Source organism: Pseudophryne corroboree, chromosome 7 (assembly GCF_028390025.1).
Source record: "Pseudophryne corroboree isolate aPseCor3 chromosome 7, aPseCor3.hap2, whole genome shotgun sequence".
NCBI classification, from domain to species: domain Eukaryota; kingdom Metazoa; phylum Chordata; class Amphibia; order Anura; family Myobatrachidae; genus Pseudophryne; species Pseudophryne corroboree.
Genome location: NC_086450.1, coordinates 12,468,587 through 12,496,267, shown reverse-complemented (window position 1 = coordinate 12,496,267; position 27,681 = coordinate 12,468,587). Strand labels below are relative to the sequence as shown.

The following is a 27,681-nucleotide window of genomic DNA, read 5'->3' as shown; positions in this document are numbered from 1 at the left end:
TTCACTTCCTACAGTCAGGGGTGACTATGGGCCTCAAATTAGGTTCCATTAAGGTCCAGATTTCGGCTCTGTCGATTTTCTTCCAAAAAGAACTGGCTTCACTGCCTGAAGTTCAGACGTTTGTTAAAGGAGTGCTGCATATTCAGCCCCCTTTTGTGCCTCCAGTGGCACCTTGGGATCTCAACGTGGTGTTTGATTTCCTTAAGTCACATTGGTTTGAGCCACTTAAAACCGTGGAACTAAAATATCTCACGTGGAAAGTGGTCATGCTGTTGGCCTTGGCTTCGGCCAGGCGTGTGTCAGAATTGGCTGCTTTGTCATGTAAAAGCCCTTATCTGATTTTCCATATGGATAGGGCGGAATTGAGGACTCGTCCCCAATTTCTTCCTAAGGTGGTATCAGCTTTTCATTTGAACCAACCTATTGTGGTGCCTGCGGCTACTAAGGACTTGGAGGATTCCAAGTTGCTGGACGTAGTCAGGGCCCTGAAAATCTATGTTTCCAGGACGGCTGGAGTCAGGAAAACTGACTCGCTATTTATCATGTATGCGCCCAACAAGCTGGGTGCTCCTGCTTCAAAGCAGTCTATTGCTCGCTGGATCTGTAGTACGATTCAACTTGCACATTCTGCGGCTGGACTGCCGCATCCTAAATCTGTAAAAGCCCATTCCACGAGGAAAGTGGGCTCTTCTTGGGCGGCTGCCCGAGGGGTCTCGGCTTTACAACTTTGCCGAGCTGCTACTTGGTCGGGTTCAAACACATTTGCTAAATTCTACAAGTTTGATACCCTGGCTGAGGAGGACCTTGAGTTCTCTCATTCGGTGCTGCAGAGTCATCCGCACTCTCCCGCCCGTTTGGGAGCTTTGGTATAATCCCCATGGTCCTTACGGAGTCCCCAGCATCCACTAGGACGTCAGAGAAAATAAGAATTTACTCACCGGTAATTCTATTTCTCGTAGTCCGTAGTGGATGCTGGGCGCCCATCCCAAGTGCGGATTGTCTGCAATACTTGTATATAGTTAATAACCCTTTAGTTAGGCAATGTTTGGAGCCATCTGTTTGAGAGGCTCAGTTGTTATTCATACTGTTCACTGGGTATAGTATCACGAGTTGTACGGTGTGATTGGTGTGGCTGGTATGAGTCTTACCCGGGATTCCAAATCCTTTCCTTATTGTGTCAGCTCTTCCGGGCACAGTTTCCTAACTGAGGTCTGGAGGAGGGGCATAGAGGGAGGAGCCAGTGCACACCAGGTAGTCCTAAATCTTTCTTAGTTGTGCCCAGTCTCCTGCGGAGCCGCTATTCCCCATGGTCCTTACGGAGTCCCCAGCATCCACTACGGACTACGAGAAATAGAATTACCGGTGAGTAAATTCTCATTTTTTTTCCTTTTTCTAATTTCTTTCTTTCTGCTTCACTCTTTTTTTCTTTATTTCATTCTTTATTTCTGTTTCTTTCTTCTTCTTTTTTCTTGCTTCTTTTTTCTTCTGTTTTTCTGTCTGTTGTCTTCTTCTGTTGTCGTCTTCTGTTTTCTTCTTTAATTTTCTGTTGTCTTTAATACTTTTATCTATAAGACAACATAAGGGTTTTACAATACCATACATAGGCATAGGACATTCAACAAGATTTCAGACAGATGCACAAATTGACATATAAACCATAATATATTTACAGCACACAAATTACTCTATCTTCTTTTCTTTCTTTCTTCCTTCTCTTTCATCTGTCATCTTTCTTTCTGCTTTTATACTATCTTTTTTCTATTTTCTTTCCATTTTCTTCTTTTTCTTCATTTCTTTCTTTCTGCTTCTTTCTTTTTCTTTATTTCATTCTTTTTTCTTTTTCTTGCTTCTTTTTTCTTCTTCTGTCTGTCTTTCTGCCTCTTGTCTTTTTCTGTTGTCGTCTTCTGTCATCTTCTGTCATCTTTAATACTTTTATCTATAAGACAACATAAGGGTTTTACAATACCATACATAGGCATAGAAAATGCAACAAGATTTTAGACACACAACTTGACATATAAACCATTATATTCTTTCTTTCTTTCTTTCTTTCTTTCTTTCTTCTTCTTCTTTCTTTTCTCTTTCATCTTTATTCTTTAATAGTATCTTTTTTTCTTCCTTTTTTCTTCCTTTTTTAGTTTCTTTCTTTCTGGTTCTTCTTTTTATTTCATTCTATTTTTCTTTTTCTTTTCTTTTTCTTGTTTCTTTTTTCTTGTTTGTCTTTCTGTCTGTTGTCTTCTGGTGTTTTCTTCTGTCAACTTCCTCTGTCGTCTTCAACCCACCAGGGCTTCCCTTTCTTTCTTTTCTCTTTCTTTCCTTCTTCCTTTCTATCTTCTTTCTTTCTTCTTTAGTCTTATCTGTTTTCTTTTTTGTTCCTTTCTTTTTCCATTTTTCTTTCTGCTTCTTTTTTTTCTCTCTTTCTGCTTCTTTCTTCTTTTTTTTTCTTTGTGCTTCTTTCTTCTTTTTTTCTGTTATCTTCTATTGTCTTTAATATTTTTATCTATAAGACAACATAAGGGGTTTACAATAGCATACATAGGCATAGAACACTCAACAAGATTTCAGACAGACACACAAATTGACATATAAACCATTATACAGGTTGAGTATCCCATATCCAAATATTCCGAAATACGGAATATTCCAAACTACAGAATTTTTTGAGTGAGAGTGAAATAGTGAAACCTTTGTTTTCTGATGGCTCAGTGTACACCGACTTTGCTTATTACACAAAGTTATTACAAATATTGTATTAAATGACCTTCAGGCTGTGTATATGAGGTGTATATGAAACATAAAAGAATTGTGTGAATGTAGGCCATTAAAGTTTCCTTCCAAATTCAGTGGAAGACCCAGAACAGGCACCCTGGGTCAGTTTTGACCCTATTTTCCACAAGGTCCGACCAACCCCAACTTCCTTCTTTGTCTTTTGGCATCCCATTTTACCACTCTGTAAACTTTGGGCCTACATACATATACATATATATATATATATATATATATATGTATATGTATATGTTTTGACATATAATGTAGATAGATATGGACCTTTCCCTGAAATTGGTGGATCTTTATAGTTGAAACCCTGCCAGTATTTGAAGTAGGATAATGAAGGGTATGTGTAACTGTCAGTAATTTCTATCTTTCTCTGATTCTCGTTAATCACACCGCTAGTCACTAACCTTCTGTGAGTAGCTTTTCTGGTGATGACCCCCATTGCTTGTGAGCTGTGTGTTTCCAGGGCTCTGGAGGGGTATGAGAAAGGGCAGCAGCAGCAAAGTCCTGATATAGGCAGTTGTTACCATTATGACATCACAGCATGACCTCACAGACCCCACCCGACTGGCCAGAACCTACCATTATGACATCACAGCATGACCTCACAGAACCCCACCAGACTGGCCAGGACTAGCTAATCAGATAGACACCCAAACAGACCAATGCATTTTCTATATACATTTTTGTGATTTGGGCCCTGGCCCCGCAGTGAGTGGATTGTGTTTTATTTAAATTAGAACTCAACTAGAATTTTAAGTTGGAAAAATAAAAGGTACTGTATGTGTACCAAGTTTGGTCCAGATCCATCATAGCATGTAGGAGCCTATGAAGAACAAACATACATACATATACACATATATACATACATATATACATACATACATATACACATATATATATGCGAAGGATGATACAGCGCCACTTGTGGATTAAAATCTCAGTGATGAAAATCGTATGCTAAAAAATTAATTAAAAACACAACCACCTTGTTAAAGGTGTCTGCCACCCCTTAAGGTTGCAACACTAGTACAATGCTGCCTAAAGGATATATAGTAGGGGGATAAGGGTACCGGCGACTATTGTTGTGTGAGTACGCAAAAGGTTACTGTTAAAAGGTATGATTCATGAGCCAAAAAATATAAAATTTGAACAAACAGTTTTAATAGCACATATAGATAAGATGTTTAAAAAGGTCATAAAACATCCAAAGACAAGTAAAAAAGGTAAAAAGATAAAAAGGTAAGGACTTAGCTTTTTAAAATAGGCAAGGGGGTCGCTGCAGGGAAGCTAAGTCCTTACCTTTTTATCTTTTTACCTTTTTTACTTGTCTATTTTATATTTTTTGGCTCATGAATCATACCTTTTAACAGTAACCTTTTGCGTACTCACACACATATATATATATACATACATATATACATACATACATACATACATACTTTATTTCTATTGCCCAGTTTAAAATTTTCCAGTTATTAAATTATCAATGAGTTGTCAGCATATTAAAAATGTGGAAAAGAAAGAAAAAAACCAGTGGCGCTGTGGAAGACTACATGAATATAATACAACAACTGATTCACTTTTGATTAATAGATGTAGCTGTGAATCTCTTGATACATCCACTCCAAGTATTGTTAACCTCAAAAGAAAAGGATTTTTAGTGCAACACTGTTTGATAGATGAAATCTCAATTTATTAATATGTTCCACTCACGTGTATCAGTGAGAAATAGCGCATATAAAGGTTTCACGATATATTCAAACAGCGGATCCCAGATTTCTTCAGATCAATTACCTCGGAGAGAAATACACTTAGTGCAACACTCTATGACTTTTGTACAGATTTAATAAAATATATCAAACTCACATTTCACATAAAAATAGTAAGCATAAAAACATATAGGGATTTTTTCTGGTCCGCACAAACAACAGGATGTACGTCCCAAATGTCCTGGATATCCACACCCGGTTTAGAGTTCCAGTTCAGTCCCTTCAAAAGTTCCACGAAAGAACAGCACCTTGCTTAACGCGTTTCAGACCTATGGAATTCTGGTCCTTCCTCAGAAGCATTCACAGCTACATCTATTAATCAAAAGTGAATCAGGTTGTTGTATTATATTCATGTACGCTTCGACTGCGCCACTGGTTTTTTTCTATCTTTTCCACATTCTGTTGTCTATTGGTTTTGGTGAACCTTTTGATTAAAACCAAGCTGCACAAAAAAGGGTTAATTGCGCAAAAAACAAGGGTTCTTTTCTAATTAGCATATTAAAAATATTTAATAGCTATTCCAATGCACACATGAGGTGGCTGGCGTCATTTTTGTTTTTGAGGTGTCGACAGTCACCATGAGGACCTCCTGGGACCCCAAACCCTAGTATATCTTCTAGTATCCAATGTTACCACTTTATAAAGTTTCCATCCAACAAGCTCCCAGGTCAAATATCTGGCCAGTGTACACCGATGTGAGGTCCAACTGGAATCCCATCCCCTTAGTATGTCTTGTGGGATCCAATGTTAACACTTTGTGATGTTTTCATCCAAACCCATCTGGCAGAAGGCCTATAACAGGCTCCCTGCGCCACAGTTTTACCCAGCGCGTAGCGCCATCAGGTTCCGACTGGGACCCTAACCCCCCTAAAACCTGGCCAGGATCCAACTTTGGCACTTCACAATCGGTACAGACAAACAGAACAATTAATTATATACAAGCTACATATATACATTCATGTTTTAATGAAAAACAATTGAATAATTTTTTAGAAACTTGGATCAACCATGTTTTAATGCTTACTAACATTAATAATGTTATTACACTTTGCTTTGCTTTGATTTATTTTACATCTTTCAATAAAGATAATTTTTTACAGCTTATTTTTCTTTTACATCTGAATATATATAGATAATATGTTTATTCTAATACATACAAAGTTCAGTCAGAAAATAACAAGTTAATGTTAAGCATTAGTCCTACTTACAGCATTACTTGTTATAATTAATTAAATCTGAAAAGTAATACAAAATGGAAAATGCAAAAGCACTTTTCAGAGAAACACACACACATACCTATATATATATGGCCCTGGCCCTGAAAGGGGTGGGGTTTTTTTTTCACTTGAAACCCCGCCAGTAATTTAAATTTGAAGGGTATATGTGCCAAGTTTGGTCCAGAACCATCTCGCCATGTAGGAGCGTATAAAGAAAATATATATACATATATACCAGTGATGTACGGTGAGGTTAGGTAAGTAGGATGATAAAGGGTTTGTGTAACTGTCAATAATTTATATTTTCCTCTGACTCTCGTTAATCGCGCTCCAAGTCACTAACCTAAAGTGAGTAGGTTTTCCGGTGATATGGCCTACTGCTGGTGAGCTATGAGTTGCCATGTCTCTGTTGGAGTATGAGAAAGCAATAAATAATGGCAAACTGCTCTAATCAAGCTGGTAACAATCCTCAGGTGCTGCGGAAGGGGGTTACTCTAGACAAGAAAAACAAAAGGGATTTTTCCCATGCACTCTGCTGGCTGTTAGTAAGAAGAACTATATACTATGTAATAATAGAAAATTTAGAGCTCTTCGTTACATATGTTTTGCAAAAGATATGATAAGCCTCCAGGCCACTTCACGGCTGCTCTATTACTGGAGGTCCCTAACTAAGCATAAATCCAGGGCTTGGACCCCACAAAGTCGGCTCAGGCCCAACCACCCTAGGGCAGCACACCATTGAGATACTAAAGTGTTAATATGTGTTAAGAAAGAAGCAGAAGCTATGGGTTAGAAAGTGCTACAAAAATAAGGGTGTTAATAAAATACTCAAAAGAGTAATAATAGTGGAAATATAGGAGTGTTACATAAGTGCTAAATAAATAATATGGCATGCTACCCCAAGGTGGCCCAGCCCCACCAGACCCGGGGGGTACCACTCCCCAAACTCATACAGCATAATAATAATAATAATATCCACTATGGGTCATACAATTGCTTAATGTACGGCCACATGATAATGGCATATACAAAACATATCCAGATTGAGAGCTAGTTTACCTGGAGGCACCCCTGTATCCTCCATAATATTATTATTATTATTATTATTATTATTATTATGCTGTATGAGTTTGGGGAGTGGTACCCCCCAGGTCTGGTGTGACTGGGCCACCTTGGGGTAGCACGCCATATTATTTATTTAGCACTTATGTAACACTCCTATATTTCCACTATTATTACTCTTTTGAGTATTTTATTAACACCCTTATTTTTGTAGCACTTTCTAACCCATAGCTTCTGCTTCTTTCTTAACACATATTAACACTTTAGTATCTCAATGGTGTGCTGCCCAAGGGTGGTCGGGCCTGAGCCGACTTTGTGGGGTCCAATCCCTGGACTTATGCTTAGTTAGGGACCTCCAGTAATAGAGCAGCCGTGAAGTGGCCTGGAGGCTTATCATATCTTTTGCAAAACATATGTAACGAGGAGTATGAGAAAGGGCAGCAGCAAAGTTCTGGTATAGGCAGTTGCCACCATTATGACATCACAGCATGACCTCACAGACGCAGAAATAGACCAATGCATTTTCTATATGCAGTTTCTTGATTGGGGCCCTGGATTTTCTCATTTGAAATCCCACCTGTAGTTTACATTAGATAATGAAGGGTATGTGTACCAAGTTTGGTCCAGATCCATCAAGGCATTTAGGAGGCTCTGAAGAACAAATATTTAAATATACATATATAAGTGCATACTTCGATTATCTATCTATCTATCTATCTATCTATCTATCTATCTAGATATAATATTGAGAACATCCTATTTCTAGTGTACACACTAGTAATTTATTGCTCAGATCTAAACAATTACCTGTCCTAGACCTTGTTGAAAAGTTGATGGTTTTTAAATGGACTAAATTTGGGCCCATATAAAAGTTGCTGCACACATACAGTACTTCAATATGTGCGTACATTTCATGTCTGACAAATGTCGTACATCCAGTCTGACTGCTTATGGAACCTGCCCTGGATGGTATGTACCGTATGAGTTTATTGGACTGAGTAGCTGAGAAATGGCTGATTATCAGGATTGTTGCACAGTGTGTCGCTAGCATAACACCCTCATATAATGACATCTAGTTGCAGATGAATGAAAGAGCGAATAGTAGACATGTTACATTTACGCTCATCACGTTGCAACACACAATTATTGTTTGTTTATGTCTATATAGACAACAAGCTGAATACCCGTGCTTCGCTGTGGAATTTCAAGTATAATCACAAAGAGATGAAAAGCGCTGGTATTTGGTAATACTGCTTTTAAAATAGGCTCACTTGTGGTAGGATGTTGTTGAGAAGTGGTAGCGTCAAAGTGACCCTCCATGAAACCGCCCGAGGTCACACCAAAACAATAAACGGATTTTATTATACAGGAATCTGTAGTCTCTGTGTCTTATTTTCTGGACAACAGGATATACCTAATGTTAACTGGTTAGTTTATCACAGAAGATCACAGCAATTAGACGTACAACAGGACATGCTCCGCCTGCCGCTGCCAATCTTTGTCAGGCCGCACCTCCTGGCGATTGATAATGTCAAAAGGCTGGTGCGGAGGAGAATAATCCGCCTCTTTCTCTGCGCCGCCCCGTCTCTGAAACTGCCCTATTCAGGGCTATAAATAACTTGACTACAGTCCAAGCTCCGTCCGCTGTTTACTGTTTACTCCGTTATGCTGTTTAATGGTGCTAGTCAACAGAACATATATTTATACCCCTGTTAATTATTCTTAATTAGGGGTGTGATCTATTTTCCCGGATACCGGAAATTAAATCCGGGAAAATAGATCACACCCCTAATTAACAATAATTAACAGGGGTATAAATATAAATATATGTTCTGTTGACTAGCACCATTACACTCCTGAAGAAGTCCAGCATTAAGCACCGGACGAAACGCGTTGAGTGACACAGACCCTGTGGTTGGAGACTTTAGACTACCGATAAGCTGCTTTTATATCATTTTATTGTGCAGGAAACTATTTATCTATATTTTACTTGTTTAATAAATTTATCAAAAAACGTATTACACTGTTGGCCGTTCCTGGTTTTTCTCTTGCATTGGGCAATATCCATGAATGATTGCTAAGACCCCGGAAATACAGCCGTGACTATATTGATACCAGAACAAGTACCAGAATCGTGACTTTGTGGTGTATACACTTTGTCTGCAGGTGGCTGGAATTCCACCATTAACGGTACACCTCCCATTTATACGGTGTTACAGATGGTGGAGGTTTTCGAAATGTTATAATATCACACTAGGAGGCGCCTATTGTGTGGAGTCAGTGTTATTTTCCATATATATATATATATATATATATATATATATATAAATTACATATTAATTAGTGGCATTACTTGCTCTTAAGTATAAGAAACAGGTTTTGCACTTCTCAAGAAACACGGCTTCTTAATCACAGAACATTGGGGGTCATGCAGACCTGATCGCACGTTAGGTTTTTTCACTGCGCTGCGATCAGGTCAGAACTACGCATGCATATAGGTACAAAGCGGATCGTTGCTGTGCGATGGGTTTTACGAAGAATCCAATCGCACGGGCGATCGCAAGGAAATTGACAGGAAGAAGGCGTTTGTGGGTGGCAACTGACCGTTTTCTGGGAGTGGTTGGAAAAACGCAGGCGCGTCCAAGCGTTTGCAGGGCGGGTGTCTGACGTCAATTCCGGCCCGGACAGGCTGAAGTGATCGCAGCAGCTGAGTAAGTTCTGGGCAACTCAGAAACTGCACAAAACTTTTTCGTACCGCTCGGCTGCACATGCGTTCGCACACTTGCAAAGCAAAAATACACTGCCCTATAGGCGGCGACTGTCTGATCGCAGCAGCGCAAAAAAACCCTAGTGAGCGATCAGGTCTGAATTAGGCCCATTATCATAACTGATTGTGTAAATAGAAGCTGGTTGCAGTATAATGCAGTATAGTTGCAGCTGGTTGCAGTATAATGCAGTATAGTTGCAGCTGGTTGCAGTATAATGCAGTATAGTTGCAGCTGGTTGCAGTATAGTTGCAGCTGGTTGCAGTATAATGCAGTGTAAAGCTAAACTATACTCAGGGGTGTATATTCCTATTGGCCAGGATGGCACTTGCTAGGGGCGCCCGTCAAGAGGGGGGCGCCACTCGGCAGTGCCACCCACGCCAGGGGGTAGAATGACATAGTAGTTCTCACTGAGTACATCCCTTAGCAGTGCTCATCCACTGCCGGACTCTCAGAAGCGTATTGCACTCTGACACACTCTGTGCCTACAGTCACAATGATGGTGAATATAGCCGGGGAGCGGGGCACTTCCAGGTATGGGGAGGGGCGAGGCACCTCCTCTTCCTCATCTGCTCCCCTTCTCATTGGTCACACGCGGTCTGTCACCAAACACCAGCCACTACAATCAGCACCAGTCAGCAGTGCAGCGTGAGCATACCTGTACATTTTCTGCGGTTCCTTAGCCGCACTGCATGGTCTATCCTGGCAGTCTGGATCACAGCTTACCAAGAGCTCTGTATGGAGAGGTATCTAGACCAGTGACTGCCTGTGAGACTACAAATCCCAGCACACCTTGTCAACTGGATTTCCTGGGACATGTAGTGCAATCACACCTAGAGAGGGGTTTTTAACTGTATGTATGTGTGCATATATCCCCTCGGTGTCCTTCCTGCACCCTCCTTGTAATTCCCCCTCAGTGTCCCTGCCCGCACCATCCCTGTAACTGCCCCCTCAGTGACCCTGCCCATACACTCCTGTAATTCCCTCTCAGTGTACCTGCCCACACTCTTCCCATAATTCCCCCTCAGTATCCCTGCCTGCACACTCCTCGTAATTTCCCCTCAGTGTCCCTGCCTGCACCCGCCCCGTAATTCCCTCTCAGTGTCCCAACCCGCACCCTAACCATAATTCCCCCTCAGTGTTCCTGCCTGCACACTCCCCGTAATTCCCCCTCAGTCTCCCTGCCTGCACCCTCCCCGTAATTCCTCCTCAGTGTCCCTGCCTGCACCCTCCTCGTAATTCCTACTCAGCAGGGCCGTAACTAAGTGTGTGCCAGCGGTGCCTGGCACACAGCACACATGCACTGTGCGTGCAGTACCACTGGTAACACCTGTAGTTCCACAATGCAATGTGAGCCTGCGGTAGTTAAAGCCCTGCCACCACCCTCGGAAACATGAGCTTACAGTACAGCCAGACCACTCGCCCCCCCTCCACCAGAGGTTATAATAAGCCGTGGCAATACTGCCCTATCCCCTCCGCCGCCGCCGCCACCACTGAAGGTTAAAGTGAGCTGTGGGTTGCTGTAGTGCCCGATCCTCCCCTCACCTCGCACCCGCTCCTGCCAGAGTTACAATGCAGTGCATACAACGGCAACCCAGCAGTCATGTCCTCCCCGCCTGCCTGAAGGTTACAGTGACGATCTTCTGCACTCCTGTAGACCTGTACTCGAAGGGGACATGCCGGCTGAAAATCTCCAGATCTACAACCACACACAGCGGCAGTGAGCGGCCAGCGAACTCCTGGACTGCACCTAGGCAGCCCCTCTGCCCCAGCCTGTGCTTGTCCGTGTCCCATGAGATCAGGATCATGCAGCAGCCACACAACTACAACTGGGTGAGCAGAACAGCAGCAAGTGGTGGGGACTCTTCATGCTGGCCCTTATAAAGGTGAGAGGAGAGAAGTACCTGGGTCCTGATGCTGTGGAACCACAAGTCCCATCATGCCCTAACAGACATTACATGATAGAGCATGCTTGGACTTGTGGTTCCACCATAGCTGGGGAGCAGACATTGCCTACCTACGAGTTCTCAAGATTTTTGTACATGGCTGTAGCTAGGTGTGTGCCGAGTGTTCTCGGCCCACAGTACATAGGCACTGAGGACAGAGAACCGCATGTAATGTGTAAAAGGGAGCTCTGCCTGCCGTAACGTGTAAAAGGGAGCTCTGCCTGCCGTAATGTGTAAAAGGAAGCTCTGCCTGCCGTTATGTGTAAAAGGGGCTCTGCCTGCCGTAATGTGTAAAAGGGGGCTCTGCCTGCCGTAATGTGTAAAAGGGGGCTCTGCCTGCCGTTATGTGTAAAAGGGGCTCTGCCTGCCGTAATGTGTAAAAGGGAGCTCTGCCTGCCGTAATTTGTAAAAGGGAGCTCTGCCTGCCGTAATGTGTAATAGGGGCTCTACCTGGAGTAATGTGTAAAATGGTGCTCTACCTGGTGTAATGTGTGTTAGTGGCGTCATTTGATTAATGCAGACCACTGTGCAGCGTAATATGAATTGGTATTATTTTGTTGCCATGCCCCTAACACATAAAGCCACACCCCTATAGTTTTGGCGCACACCTACAGCACGCACTGGCCCTATTTTAAATATGGTGGGGGGGGGGGCGCTGAGGCTGTTTCTTGAACACAGCACTAAAATGTCTAGATACGCCACTACTCCTCCCTGACTGCACCCTCCCCTTAATTCCTTCTCAGTGTCCCTGCCCGCACCCTCCGTGTAATTTCCCCTCAGTGTCCCTGACCTCAGCCTCCCTGTAGCCCCTCCCTTTCATTTTCCCTACCCAAACCCACCCTGTAATTACCCCTTAGTGTCCCTGACCTCTGTCTTCCTGAGACTCTCAGCTCAGTGTCCCTGCCCACACCCTCCTGTAATTCCCCCTCAGTGTCCCTGCCCACCCCCTCCTGTAATTCCCCCTCAGTGTCCCTGCCTGCACACTCCTGTAATTCCCCCTCAGTGTCCCTGCCTGTACCCTCCCCATAATTCCCCCTCAGAATCCCTACCCGCACCCTCCCTGTAATTGCCCCTCAGTGTCCCTGACCTCAGCCTCCCTGTAAGCCCTCCACCTCATTGTCCCTGGGTGGGGAAGGTGGGGGCACCAGTTCCTTACTTTGCCAGAGGCGCTCAGACCCCTAGATACACCCCTGACAGTGACCCAGAGACACTGACACAATGACGCAATAACTTTGACTGTGACCCACAGTGACTGACCTAGAGCAGGGACACTAGTCCTCCCCAGCTCTTACTTTTCTTGCTGCTCTTCATGGGGCCCCTACAAGACCACGTCACCATTCCTAGTGCCCCTCTTAGGGCCGCAGCAAGGTGTAAGCCCATGGATGTGCCTGTAGTAAATAGTACAATGTGGTTCCCTGTCTCCTAGCTCTGGAAGTGTGGGATCCATCACCTGCGTGTAGTGGGCAGGATTGTAGCTGAAGCTTCTTAGTACACAAGGTGTCTTATTATTCTGACATCAGGACCTGACTATCATACAAATATCTACATAATATTCAATGGGTTACCTATTCCAAACAGAGGAACTTGAAGGCAGACCCACAGTGAGATGGTCCATCCGGTAACATCTAAACCAGTCCAGTCATGTTTGCTGAAAGGAAGCTTTGTTCAGGACAGTGATGTGCTTTCAAAATGAATAATTATACAATGCTGCTATTGAAGAGCACAGAGCTGGACAATGCTTTCACAAATGACATCTGTAATCTGGTACGCTTGCTCGGTAAATGGGCAACATTACAACATAACAATTCCCAGTGCTCCAGGAGATACTGTATCATACACCAAAGAGGACACGTCATCCAAAGGAAGAAACAATAGGCTCAAATGTTATACGCAATGGCACTTCAGCTTATACAATATGGAGACTCAACAGATATATATCTCAGTGTGCTTACAAAGTCTCCATGACAGTTATTGTGCTATTAAAAAATATACTTCGCGAATAACATCTCTGTTCTTTCATTGGAGCTGGAACTCTTCATTGCAAGTTGCTCTTAAGATGTGCTTGTACTTGTTTGTGCATTGAAGCACCACCGCCTGTAGTTTTTGTTTTTAATCTTTTTGTTCTGAAGGCCACGTCACAGAAGCTGAGCACTTTCAGGTGTCCTGATCAAAAATGGAGAAGCCTAAGTTTTTGGGTCTCTGTCCAGCCTTAAAGTTCTACCAGCAGTGCCAGGGCCAGGACCATATACAGGAGGAGAGCAGCCGGATGAGGTGTAAAGGTTGTAGATGCCTTATTTGGGAAATATTTGTCATTGACATACTCTATGATGGTCATGACCGCGGCCATGGTTTCCTCGCACGTTGGTTGGATTTGGTCCTCCGGCAGTACAAATTTGTAAGTGCCATTGTCTCTTAACTCAATGGTGAATGAAAAGTTGATGCCCAGATCATGGACCCAGTCCTGGGAAGTTCCGGAAGCTTCATCTGAAGAACAAGTTACAAATTATCACCACCTCATTCATTTAACATTACTTATTGGAAGTCAACATTATTTTTAAAGACGTGACATTTTTCAAATGATAAAAAAAAAAAAAATTGTTAAAATAATATTTCTAAAAACATTTCTAATTATAAAAACAACACAACAATAGTCCACTGTATAACGGTTTTCTTGTTCAAGGGCCCAACGGGAAACCTGGGCCTCCGTCAGAGTGCACAAGTGTCTCATTTCGCGGTGGCGTACATAAAGTTTTCCACTGATTTTTTTGTAGGGGTATGGCCGCTCCCTGTTAGGTTTGGCCACGAGCCCTCAATATCTCTCGGGCCACCTGTCTCCACAGCCTGAGTGTTCCCACTAAGGAAAAACCCTCCCTCCCCTTCTCAATAGTCCCGTACTGTGGGCCTAATTCAGATCTGATCGCTAGCAGGCGATTTTTGCACTGCTGCGAGCAGATAGTCGCCGCCCATAGGGGAGTGTATTTTCGCTTTGTAAGTGTGCGATCGCCTGTGTAGCAGAGCTGTACAAACAGATCTTGTGCAGTCTCTGCGCAGCCCAGGTCTTACTCAGCCGCTGCGATCACATCAGCCTGTCCGGTCCCGGAATTGATGACAGACACCCGCCCTGCAAACGCTTGGGCACGCCTGCATTTTTCCAAATACTCCCAGAAAACGGTCAGTTACCACCCACAAACGCCTTCTTCCTGTCAATCTCCTTGCGATCGCCCGCGCTAATGGATCCGTCGCACAAACCCATCGCTGAGTGGCGATCCGATTTGTACCTGTGCAATGCACCTGCGCATTGCGGTGCATACGGATGCGCAGTTTGGACCTGATCGCCCGCTGTATGAAAACGCAGCCTAGTGATCAGGTCTGAATTACCCCTGTGTTTCAATAAAATATGTGTCCCCAGTATAGGAAAAATTTAATAATATTGCCCCTCTATATATTTAAACTACAGTGCATGCCTATATCTTTCAAATCATATGGGTAATTCTATACATATATTACACATATAAAGGACAAAAAGAACTATTATAATTTTAATGAACCCTACTGAATATATTCATAATACTTCTTATTGCCCCCTTGTTCTTTATAATCATTTTTATGACCCCCTATATATTTATAATTGTTCTTATTGTCAGTCTATTTTTTTAATAATATTTTTAATGGGCCCCCTATATTCTGTATAATAATTCTCAATGCCCCCTAATATTCTATATAATAATAGCTTTGGGGGTCACATAATAATGTTATAATATTGGGTCTGAAGTTCTCTGAAGTGTAGCGGTATCACAGATGACTTTTCACACTCTTTTGTCTTAATCTGATGTTAACTCCGGATTTAACAATAATACAGAAACATAGGGGTAAATTTACTAAGGTGGGAGTTTTTTTAGAACTAGTGATGTTGCCTGTAGCAACCAATCAGATTCTATCTATTATCATCTAGAAGCAGCTTGATACATGTTAAGTAGAATCTGATTGGTTGCTATGGGCAACATCACTAGTTCTAAAAACCTCCCACCTTAGTAAATTTACCCCATAGACGGGCCACAGAACAGAGCTTCCCGGTGGCGTGTAATGAAACCCGCTTGCTTAAATATCCTCTCATCTCTGACAGAGATAGAGGCGGCAATAAGGATCATTGTAAATATTTAGGGGGTCGTAGGAATTTATTATAAATATGTAGAGTGCCGTTAGAATTATTTTAAAGATTTAGATCAATTAATATTCATTTATACAGTAGGGGGGGGGGGGGGGGGGAGATAATGGATCCGGCGATTCATATCCTGCCCAAAAACACACGCCAGAAGGGGTTGATCTCTGGTATACTTATTACTTACCCCCCGGAAAACCATTTGTCCACTAGAATATTTAACATTTCTGCCCAGAAAACTTGCAAAGCAGAGACCCAGACTGAGCAATGGAGCCCCGCATAGCACTATGGGACTAATTCAGACCTGATCGTAGATGTGCGGAAAAATCTTTGACATGTGGGGGGATGCCCAGCACAGGGCTCGTCTGCCCCAACGGCAGGCAGCTACCCATCATGTTTAGGGTCGCAGCGGCTGCGTGTGATGTCATGCAGCCCTGGAAACGGTCCGGACATGCCTCCTTTGTCTGGACGGCAACCCCCCCCCCCCAATGTTGCCACAACGCCGCTGACACCCCCCCCCCCTTCCCCGGCCGCCCTGCGACTGCCTCTGCCGGTCAATACAGCAGAAGTGATCGCACAAGTGAGATTCTGTCGTATCTCCCTGTGTGCGCACGTGCAGTGCTGCTCCTGCACAGTGCGCACACTTCCCCGGCCTTCAGCCTGTGAACGCTGCCGCTGCAGCGTCCAGGTCTGAATTAGGCCTTATGTCCCAACGTTAGGTGCTCAGGAGCTGCAGCATGTGGAAATGGTACTGCTTGTTCTGCATGGAGAGTAGCAGCCTCCTCTGCTGCGACACAGGTCCGTGCATTACAAGACAGCAGGTGTCTACTTACACAGGAGATTGGCGAAGCTGCCCACTTTATACTCTGTGCCGTGTGTCTTCTTCAGCTCCGACGCTGCCTTCTGAGCAACTTTGACCTGTGAAAAATATGTATGTTTTAAAACAGACCCGGAAACCTTCATTAGTGCAGGAAGACTGAATGGGATTCTTAGAACATAGGGTTCTACGGACTAAAGCCTTGGAGAGAGATATAGTGGACGGCAAGTACTAACAATCAGCTCCTAACTGTCATTTTTCAAACAGCATGTAACATGGCAACTAGGAGCTGATTGGCTGGTAGTTTATCCCCATCTACTTTATGGGGGTCATTCCGAGTTGTTCGCTCGCTAGCAGTTTTTAGCAGCCATGCAAACACTATGCCGCCTCCCACTGGGAGTGTATTTTAGCTTAGCAGAAGTGCGAACGAAAGGATCGCAGAGCGGCTACAAAATATTTTTGTGCAGTTTCAGAGTAGCTTCAGACCTACTCAGCGCTTGCGATCACTTCAGACTGTTCAGTTCCTGTTTTGACGTCACAAACACGCCCTGCGTTCTCCCAGCCACGCCTGCGTTTTTCCTGGCACGCCTGCATTTTTTCGAACACTCCCTGAAAACGGTTAGTTGCCACCCAGAAACACCCACTTCATATCAATCACTCTGCGGCAGCCAGTGCGAATAAAATGCATCGCTAGACCTTGTGTAAAACTACATCGGCCATTGTGAAAGTACGTCGCGCGTGCGCATTGCACCGCATACGCATGCGCAGAAGTGCCTTTTTTTGCATCATCGCTGCGCAGCAAACATTTTCAGCTAGCGATCAACTCGGAATGACCCCCTTTATCTCTCCAATACTTAGTACATAGACCCAGCAGTGCCTGATTTAGAGGTGAACGCTATAGTATAGTCACTTTGGGGTCTATTCATAAAGAAGTGAGCCAAGGGAGAAGTTGCCCATGGCAACCAATCAGCTTTTAAGCAACATTTGTCAAATGCATTGTATAAAATGATATGTGGCAGCATGAACGTTCAGTGTTATTAGGTGGAAATCCACGATGCAAGCAGCGTATAATAATTGACAGTATGCAAGGTGTAAGTACCGTTTCATTGTAGCTCTTGGGGAGATCTTGGGTGTAACCGTATGCCGTCAAGATGTACTGACTGTACGAGTGCATTGTCAGATAGCAAATGATGTCCGATTTCCTGCTCGCTACAAAATCTACCACTGCCCTCGTCTCTGGTTCGGACACAGGTGAAATTCCACAGTATAAATTGCTTGTGCAGTTTGTGGATGATCCAGAAGCTGCAAGTATAAACGAATGATATAGACTTGTGAAAACAGAACCGGTGATATTTGTAAAAGCACAAACCTATTGTTAGTTACACAATGCTAATTTGCTTACAATTCCTCCATATTGGGAAGTTCAATATTTGCTCATTTTGCATAAAGAGATAATGGTCACAGCATAATAATTCATCTAGTGCAGGCATGTCCAAACTGCGGCCCTCCAGCTGTTGTGAGACTACATATCCCAGCATGCCCTGACACAGTTTTTCTGTCAGATAATGCTCAAGCTGTGTCAGGGCATGCTGGAATGTATAGTTTCTCAACACCTGGAGGGCCGCAGTTTGGACATGCCTGATCTAGTGGGTCCAGCTATGGTGTACGTTGAATGGTGGGTTGAGAGTTGGGGGTCAGTCTAGTTGCAGCAGTCTCATCAGTGACCATGAACACTACAATGGCAGGCCTTCTCCTTTCCATATGTCTGCTTCCCTCCACGTGCCAACACCAGAGTCAGCAGCTGGATCACCATATAATGACGTCTGCCGACACTGCGTATGGTATTGCCAAACCACAAAGAAAAAGGAGGACTCTGGTGTTGGGGCACTCTACATATAATTAAAGATTATTAAATTAAAATGTTTATTGGTATGCATCAAAATAAATTTAAATTTGACAATTTTCCACTTTATTATAAGTGTTTATGTAGCGTTACCGACTGGCCTGACAAGAGGGTGGATACTTTAGTTTGTCTGGCCATTAGTACAGCTCTGCAAGCAATGTGTATCTGTATACTGGTTAGCGATGGCATATCCCCCAACTGTTCCGCTTTGGCCAGGATAGTCCCACTTTTCAGGGACTGTGCCTTTGTCCCACCCACATGCCTCTTTGAGTAATGGAAAGGGAGGCATTCCACAAGGCCATGGCACCTTCCAATGAGGACATGCCCCCTTTGCGGTCGCATACGCTTTCGGCACGTGCATGGGGGTCCCAAAATCTAACGTGCATATGTTGGGGTTATTCAATAAGGTATAGCGCGGGAGGCATCAAAGCATCATTTGCGGCTGAACCTCCAAAAATGCTAGCCCTACATATCGGTAGCTCTATGCAGACCGGACACAGCAGTAGCGACGCAGGCGCCATGTCTTTCCACATACGAGCTCGCTGCTGACAGCAGATACAAGCCCCAGAACCGGCCATGAAACGCCTTCATTTTCCCAACCACTCCCCCCAAAAACTCCCCATTAACATCCGCAAATGGTCACTTCCCGTCAATCACTTTGCAGTGTAATCCCAGAGCCGGCCCTAACCAATATGATGCCCTAGGCAAGATTTTGGCTGGTGCCCCCTAGCACCGCCGCTAGTTCTGCAAGAGATGTCTGGCATGAGTCATCTGGCAGCTCTGCTAACGTCGGGCGCCTATTGTTTATGAAAATGCATCTTATTTGCATTACTATGTGGCTAATATGCGCAAGCAGCTTCTGCTGATTAAAATTATATGCAGCATGCCTATATTCTGTGTGCAACTGCGGCTGTATCTGCATATGAAATGCTACATTACAGTGATTTCCAGGAATACACACAGAATATAGGCATGCCGCATATCATTTTAATCAGCAGAAGCTGCTGGTGCCCCTAAGCATACCAAATGCCCTAGGCAGTTGCCTAGTTTGCCTATGCCTAAGGCCGGCTCTGTGTAATCCTCATGTTAAGTACCAGCCAATCAGCTCCTAACTGCCATGTTACCAGCTGTGTTTGAAAAATGACAGGAGCTGATTGGTTGGTAGTTTATCTCTCTCCATTTTACCACTCTCCAAGCTTTGTCCATGTGCCCTATACAACCAGTTCATACAAAATTCTTAAAAAATAGAAATACTTACTGCACCATTTAGTGTCAAAGTTGCGGTTAAGGTCCACCCCGTAACACGCGTCATCGTAGTGCTTAGAGCGAGATTTCCTCCAAAGCCGATCCTAGGAAATCATTGAGCGTGAAATACAGTGATTAGAGAGAGTGTGTGAGTGCGTAAGAGTGACCCGTACTGCTGCCTTCAGTGTCCTAAGAATAGCGCAAGTCTGACAAATGCCATATACACACTTACCTCATGTACTTACTGAACGCTCCAGTCTGAAATGCGCTCTTGCGACAGGGGTCCCTAGTGATGGGTCACTATCTCCGAAACTCGATGGACGATCCCATTTATTCCTGTAATCCCTTTTTTATTAGCTAACGCGTTTTACCAAAGAAAAGATTTGCTATTTTTATGCCCTCCGTTTTTGCTTATTCCACGGTGCATGCATTTACAGTCACAACTAATCTATGCCTAAAGCTGAGTGCGTCCCGGGTGTGCGCGTCGCTGCGTTGTTACATTATGGTGACCTCACCAGCTTACCTCAGATGTATTAGTTGCTTGGGAAAAGCTTTATTATGCTACTTTCTGCATCTCTAAGTGCAAGTGATACATTGGTGTAACCCAACTTGTTTTCAAGTTGTCTAGTTCACTAGTTACCTCTGAATCAGCGCCGCCCTAGTGTGCTTCCTATCCTCTGGCGTATCTATCTGCCATGATCTAACCCTAATCCTGATGAAGAATAACTGCTACAGGTCCCAGAGGTGAGGGACGGCTGGCAATGCCATGTCCACTTACCCCCAAGCTCTGCTCTCATCTGGGGTACGGGAGGCTGGAGCGCCTGCACATATTTGGTGCACCGCAATGCACTCCTCCTCCTCTGTGACAGAGGTTGTATCAATGTCTTCTCTAGGTGGGGCCACTATGGGAGGCTGCAGAGACTTGTTATTCATTCTTTTTTTCAATATCCTCTGATGAGATAGAAGCAATGATACATTGTGTAGAACTTTCATTAGGACATGTGAACCATCAAGGAATAGTTCCGCACATTCATACACATGGTAATATAAACGCAATAAAAAAACAAACATGAAGCTGGGTGGGGTGTGTTCTAAATTGCAGTGTAAAAATAAAGCAGCCAGTATTTACCCTGCACAGAAACAATATAACCCACCCAAATCTAACTCTCTCTGCACATGTTACATCTGCCCCACCTGCAGTGCACATGGTTTTGCCCATTAGAGAAAGATTTTGCTTTTGCGATCAGGTCTGAATTTGGCCCATAGAAGCCAAAAAACATCGACAACTTGCCCCTATATAAATGCCATCCTAAAAATATTTGTGGGCTCTAATTCAGGGCACAGGAGATGTTTTCTTACCCGCTAATTACGAGCTATAGGCATGAAGATCATCCAGGAATTGCTCAATTAAATACATTTTATTAAGTGAATATATTGTTAAATTAATGGGAGTGCTAATTTCTTCACTCCCAGAAACAGTGAGGGGAAAAAAAGTGTTATAAGAACAAGAATACACTTCTTAAATAGAGAATAAAAATAAATACAATTTAATGTCCCTTAAACCATTGTAATGTATGCAACGCGTTTCTCCGATCTATGGTTCACTTCCTCAGGCAATTCTATTACTTACTTGTTACCAGCTTATCATAATGACGGAACAACATAATGATGTCAGTGCCTGAATGGGGCAACACTTGAATTGCTCCGTCGGGGCGCAAAACACTTGAATTCCCCCCATAGAGGTGAGGCATTTGATTATATAGGAATTTGGGAGTCACTAAGAGAAAGAAGTACATTTGCATCTTTCAGCTGTTAGAAAGAAGACCAATTAACTTTTTTTTAAAACAAAGTAGCACAAAACGTTCCACTGAGAGCAACACTATTCAATTCCACTTACTGTGGTCCAGGTGTAGACGTAGCCATCGATGTTTAGGACAGGCAGGATATACAGATCTAAGTTTTTGAGAATCTTCTGCATACGGGAATCTTTACGATGGTTCTGTACAAACTAATACAGGAGTACAAACATTTGTTTGAACGATTCGCTGCGTTATTTAATGCGATGTTTACAGGTTTCAGTGATAATTGTTCAGAACTTGGTGTTTGTTATATGGTTTTTAAATATGCAAACAAAAAAACTTTATCAGTATTAATAAATAAATCCTAGCATAAAGATGTAAGGAGAATGTGGCACCTAACAGAAAGAGGAGAAGGATCCCAGGGGAGGTGACAGGGGAACCGGACTGAGTGCCAGGGGGGCGGAGAGGCAGGGCCGGCCCTAACCAATATGATGCCCTAGGCAAGATTTTGACTGGTGCCCCCTAGCACCGCCGCTAGTTCTGCCTCTCACCATGCACCTCTTTCCCAGCACCATCATCACTCATCCATAACAGTGCTCATTTTGGTGCTCCTACCCCCTATATTTTAATTGGCATTTGGCTCGCAGTCCAAAAAGGGGTCTGCTCTTGCTGGGCAGGGGCATGGCCACACAATAGTACCCCCAATTCAAATTATGGCACACACTAGTGCAACTTTATTCACACACACAATGCCCCTTACACATATGCCGAACACTACTGCACAACCAACCAACCCACCCGCACGCATCACTCACATGGCCGCTAACACTGTGACCTCTGCCTCTGCTTGGATACAGATGTGTCCTCATGCATCTTGCCTCAATACGCCATGGAGCAGGAGATGCCTGGCGTGAGTCAGCTGGCAGCTCTGCTAACGTTGGACGCTTTTTTTAATGAAAATGCATCTTATTTGCATTACTATGTGGCTAGAATGCACAAGCAGATTCTGCTGTTTAAAATGATGGGGGTCATTCCGAGTTGTTCGCTCGGTAAAAATCTTTGCATCGCAGTGATTTTCCGCTTAATGCGCATGCGCAATGTCCGCACTGCGACTGCGCCAAGTAAATTTGCTATGCAGTTAGGATTTTTACTCACGGCTTTTTCTTCGTTCTGGCGATCGTAATGTGATTGACAGGAAATGGGTGTTACTGGGCGGAAACAGGCCGTTTTATGGGCGTGTGGGAAAAAACGCAGGAGTGGCCGTAGAAACGGGGGAGCGTCTGGGCGAACGCTGGGTGTGTTTGTGACGTCAAACCAGGAACGACAAGCACTGAACTGATCGCAGATGCCGAGTAAGTCTGGAGCTACTCAGAAACTGCTACGAGGTGTGTAATCGCAATATTGCGAATACATCGGCCCTCATTCCGAGTTGTTCGCTCGTTCTTTTTCATCGCATCGCAGTGAAAATCCGCTTAGTACGCATGCGCAAAGTTCGCACTGCGACTGCGCCAAGTAACTTTACTATGAAGAAAGTATTTTTACTCACGGCTTTTTCTTCGCTCCGGCGATCGTAATGTGATTGACAGGAAATGGGTGTTACTGGGCGGAAACACGGCGTTTCAGGGGCGTGTGGCTGAAAACGCTACCGTTTCCGGAAAAAACGCAGGAGTGGCCGGAGAAACGGTGGGAGTGCCTGGGCGAACGCTGGGTGTGTTTGTGACGTCAACCAGGAACGACAAGCACTGAACTGATCGCACAGGCAGAGTAAGTCTGAAGCTACTCTGAAACTGCTAAGTAGTTAGTAATCGCAATATTGCGAATACATCGGTCGCAATTTTAAGAAGCTAAGATTCACTCCCAGTAGGCGGCGGCTTAGCGTGTGTAACTCTGCTAAATTCGCCTTGCGACCGATCAACTCGGAATGAGGGCCATCGTTCGCAATTTTAAGATGCTAAGATTCACTCCCAGTAGGCGGCGGCTTAGCATGAGCAAATCTGCTAAAATCCGCTTGCGAGCGAACAACTCGGAATGACCCCCGATATGCAGCATGCATATATTCTGTGTGTGACTGCGGCTGTATCTGTATACAAAATGCTACGTTACAGTGATTTCCAGGAATACACTGCAACGTAGCATTTCGTATGCAGATACAGCCGCAGTGACGCACAGAATATAGGCATGCCGCATATCATTTTAATCAGCACAAGCTGCTTGTGCCTCTAGGCATACCAAATGTCCTAGGCATTTGTCTAGTTTGCCTATGCCTAAGGCCGACTCTGCGGAGAGGGTATCAAGAGGACCAGGGAAGAGGGTCACAGGGAAGGGTACGCAGGGCGTCACCATCCAAGGGTATGTTGGGCATCTGTGCGTGGGGCATGGACTTGCCAGAGGGTCTCCAGCTGATGGATATTAGTTTTTTTATCTCCGGAAAAAGAAAGTGCAACACCTGAGAGGATGTGAGGTCAGAAATAATAACTGATTGTATAGACTGAAGCGTTCACCTCTCTCACAAACCACTGGCAGAACGCCGGGGCAATCCACTCTCGGGCATGAATGCCACAATCCATCCAGATCATTTTCTTAGCTTTCATAGGATCATTGGAAGACTTACTGATCTGTCAGGAGAATCAAACAGTAACAGATTATAATGATGACTACCCCCCCCCCCTCCCTACCCCTCCCTAAGGCAATATATTCACTGGTCGCAGTTTCATATTACCCCTGGGCAGGGTTGGACTGGCCCACAGGGGTACCAGGGAAACCACCGGAAGGCCCCACTGCCTGAGGGCCCACTCCTTCCTCTAGGGATCAGGTTCCAGACTGTGCACTTGTATTATACATGGTAGATATGTTGCATTACACTGTACAAGACTAAAACCTCGGTGGAGGCTGGCCACACCCCCTTTGTAGGCTGGTCACACCCCTAAGTATGGGCCCCTATAGCTGCATTTCCCCGGTGGGCCCTTCATGCCCGAGTCCGACACTGCCCCTGGGAGTAATCGTAGGGACAGGGGTGCAGTGAGAAATTTGACCGGGCCCTGCATTTATAGAGAGGTACATCCTTCCCTCGCCTCCCTTACCCAGCCACCCACATGCCTCCTCTTGCTGCCCGCAGCTCCGCACTTCCTGGATGGAGCATCAGGGTCCGCGACCATTCTAAGCAGAATTTTACTTGTGTGCCCTACAGCGCCTGGTCACATGCAGTCATAGGCACTGCGGGCACGGAAGACAATCAGATTTTATCAAGCTCTTTTTCCATAGAGGGTGCGCCTAATGCTTGACACATGGGACTTCTCCTGACAGATGTCCAGCCTCCCCCCAAGGGCAGCTGGACAACATAAGCTCTGAGCAGTGGTGTAACTAGAAATTTTTCTCCCCCAAGCCAAAAAATTCTTCGGCGCCCCCCCCCCCCCCCCCTCCTTCATGCTACATAATTGGGAGCAAGAAAGGGATAAATATGCGCGCGCCTTTGGCGCGCGCGACAAAATAAGGGGTGTGGTTTCATTGGAATGGGCGTGGTTTCGCATAAAGGGGCGTGGCATTGCAGGAAAAGACTACCTTATACCCCAGTTCTGCAACCTGCACGCCCATACGTTGGCCACCACAGGAAAGAAAAATAATCCTGATTCATGCCCCTTACATTATTTGTCATTTTTCCTCATTATAGTAATGCCCAGTATACATTATGCCACATACTGCAATGGCCCTTAGACATTATTCCACACACAATAATGCACGACACAATATGCACACACTGTAATGCCCCCGACACATTATGCCACACACTGTAATGCCCCAGACACATTATGCCACACACCGTAATGCCTGTGACACATTATGACAGGAATCGCAATGCCCGTTATACATTATGCTACACACTGCAATGCCCCTGATACATTATAGCACATACAATGTCTGTGACACATTATGACACACACCGCAATGTCCGTGATACATTATACCACAATGCCCGTGATATAGTATACCATACACCGTAATGCCTGTGACACATACCGCAATGCCCTGCCCGTTACACCCTATGCCACACACCGCAATGCCCGTTATGTATTATGCCACACTGCAATGACCCTGAGACATTATACCACATATCACAATGCCCGCGATATAGTATACCATACACCGTAATGCCTGTGACACATTATGACACACACCGCAATATCCGTGATACATTATGCCACACACCGTAATGCCCATTACACATTAAGTCCTACAGTAAGGCTTCTAATTACTTTTCAATTACCTGCTCGTTGTCAGGGGTTTCATGCACTGGGTGTCATGCTCGTTGCCAGGGGTTTCATGCTCTTAGTTCCATGCACGGTGCCAGGGGTTTTCATGCTCAGGGTGTCATGCTCGTTGCCAGGGGTTTCATGCACTGGGTGTCATGCTCGTTGCCAGGTGTTTCATGCACTGTGTGTCATGCTCGTTGCCAGGTGTTTCATGCACTGTGTGTCATGCTCGTTGCTAGGGCTGTGCTCCCAGTGCCACATATGTCCCCAGTGCCAGATATTCCCCCACGGTGCCAGGTACTCACATGCCCCAGTGCCAAATATAGCCCCCCCCCCCATGTGCCAGGTACACATATACCCCCCCAGTGCCACATATGCCCCCAGTGCCAGATATTCCCACCCAGTGCCAAATATGCCTCCAGTGCCAGATATGCCCCCCCCCAGTGCCATATATGCCCCCAGTGCCAGATATCCCCCCCCCCAGTGCCATATATGCCTCCAGTGCCACATATGCCCCTAGTGCCAGATATTCCCCCCAGTGCCATATATGCCCCCAGTGCCAGATAATGCCCCAGTGCCAGATATCCCCCCCCTGCCAGATATTCCCCCCCAGTGCCATATATGCCCCCAGTGCCAGATAATGCCCCAGTGCCAGATATCCCCCCCCCTGCCAGTTATTCCCCCCCAGTGTCATATATGCCCCCAGTGCCAGATAATGCCCCAGTGCCAGGTATCCCCCCCCTGCCAGTTATTCCCCCCCAGTGTCATATATGCCCCCAGTGCCAGATAATGCCCCAGTGCCAGATATCCCCCCCCTGCCAGATATTCCCCCTCAGTGCCATATATGCCCCCAGTGCCAGATAATGCCCCAGTTCCAGATATCCCCCCCCTGCCAGTTATTCCCCCCCAGTGCCAGATAATGCCCCAGTGCCAGATATCCCCCCCCTGCCAGTTATTCCCCCTAGTGCCAGACATCCACCCCCCCCCCCGCCAGATATTCCCCCCCAGTGCCAGATAATGCCCCAGTGCCAGATACCCCCCCCCCCTGCCAGATATTCCCCCTCAGTGCCATATATGCCCCCAGTGCCAGATAATGCCCCAGTGCCAGATATCCCCCCCCTGCCAGTTATTCCCCCTAGTGCCAGACATCCACCCCCCCCGCCAGATATTCCCCCCCAGTGCCAGATAATGCCCCAGTGCCAGATATCCCCCCCCCCCAGTGCCAGACAATGCCCCAGTGCCAGATATCCCTCCCCTGCCAGTTATTCCCCCCAGTGCCAGATATTCCCCCCAGTGCCAGATATCATCCCCCCCCGCCGCCGCCGCCGCTTTTTGGAGGGACACGGAGGGTACAGCCTCTCCTGTGTCCCTCCTGCTGCATCATCTCCGGCGGCCGCGGGTCTAATAGGGGGAAGTGCCGGTTCGTGAGCCAATTAGAGCTCACGGACGGCACTTCTCCCTATCAGACCCGCGGCCGCCGGAGATGATGCAGCAGGAGGGACACAGGAGAGGCTGTACCCTCCGTGTCCCTCCAACAAGCGGCGGAGGGAAGGAGACTGCAGACTGACATGCGGACGCTCGTCCGCATGTCAGTCTGCTGTAAATCAGTGGCGCCCCCGCAGCCCTCGCCTCCAAGCCACCGCGAGGACTGCGGGGGCAGTAGTTACGCCACTGGCTCTGAGCCACCATACACACGCACTGTTTTGTGTTCCCCTACCCAGGGCTCGCTTTACCTTTAGGAAGCTGCCTAGGGTGCCGGGATCTGAGGGGGCAGCCCTGAGTCTGCGAATAAAAAAATGAAGGATGGGTCTGGGAGAAGCATCCTTGCAGAACTTAATGCAGATGGGGGGGCTGCACGGTACGTATATACTCCCGGGAACATACACATACGTGGGGGCTGCACGGTACGTATATACTCCCGGGCACATACCCATACGTGGGGGCCGCACGGTACGTATATACTCCCGGGCACAT

General features: G+C 45.4%; 1 protein-coding gene and 1 long non-coding RNA gene across 6 annotated transcripts in view; both read right to left on the bottom strand.

Moving 5' to 3' along the window:
• Positions 1-1,406: 1,406 nt before the first annotated feature.
• On the bottom strand, positions 1,407-3,251 carry LOC134943251 (uncharacterized). 2 transcript variants are annotated; one of them, XR_010181437.1, is made up of 4 exons: positions 3,183-3,251; positions 2,024-2,500; positions 1,671-1,936; positions 1,407-1,565 (listed from the first exon to the last, which is right to left on the bottom strand). It is a non-coding gene; the product is annotated as an uncharacterized LOC134943251 (long non-coding RNA). The 2 variants fall into 2 exon arrangements; XR_010181436.1 differs by having other exon boundaries at positions 1,671-2,500.
• Positions 3,252-13,181: 9,930 nt separating this feature from the next.
• Positions 13,182-27,681, bottom strand: part of CPO (carboxypeptidase O) — a 164,879-nt gene continuing 150,379 nt past the window's right edge. For all 4 annotated transcript variants that reach the window (XM_063932687.1, XM_063932688.1, XM_063932685.1 and 1 more), the window contains exons 7-12: positions 23,962-24,075; positions 21,559-21,669; positions 19,675-19,765; positions 17,613-17,815; positions 16,530-16,614; positions 13,182-14,021 (exon numbers count right to left, since the gene is read on the bottom strand). In XM_063932687.1, the coding sequence (XP_063788757.1) occupies positions 13,747-14,021; positions 16,530-16,614; positions 17,613-17,815; positions 19,675-19,765; positions 21,559-21,669; positions 23,962-24,075 (879 nt within the window). In that variant the 3' untranslated portion in view covers positions 13,182-13,746. The remainder of the gene's footprint in view (positions 14,022-16,529; positions 16,615-17,612; positions 17,816-19,674; positions 19,766-21,558; positions 21,670-23,961; positions 24,076-27,681) is intronic.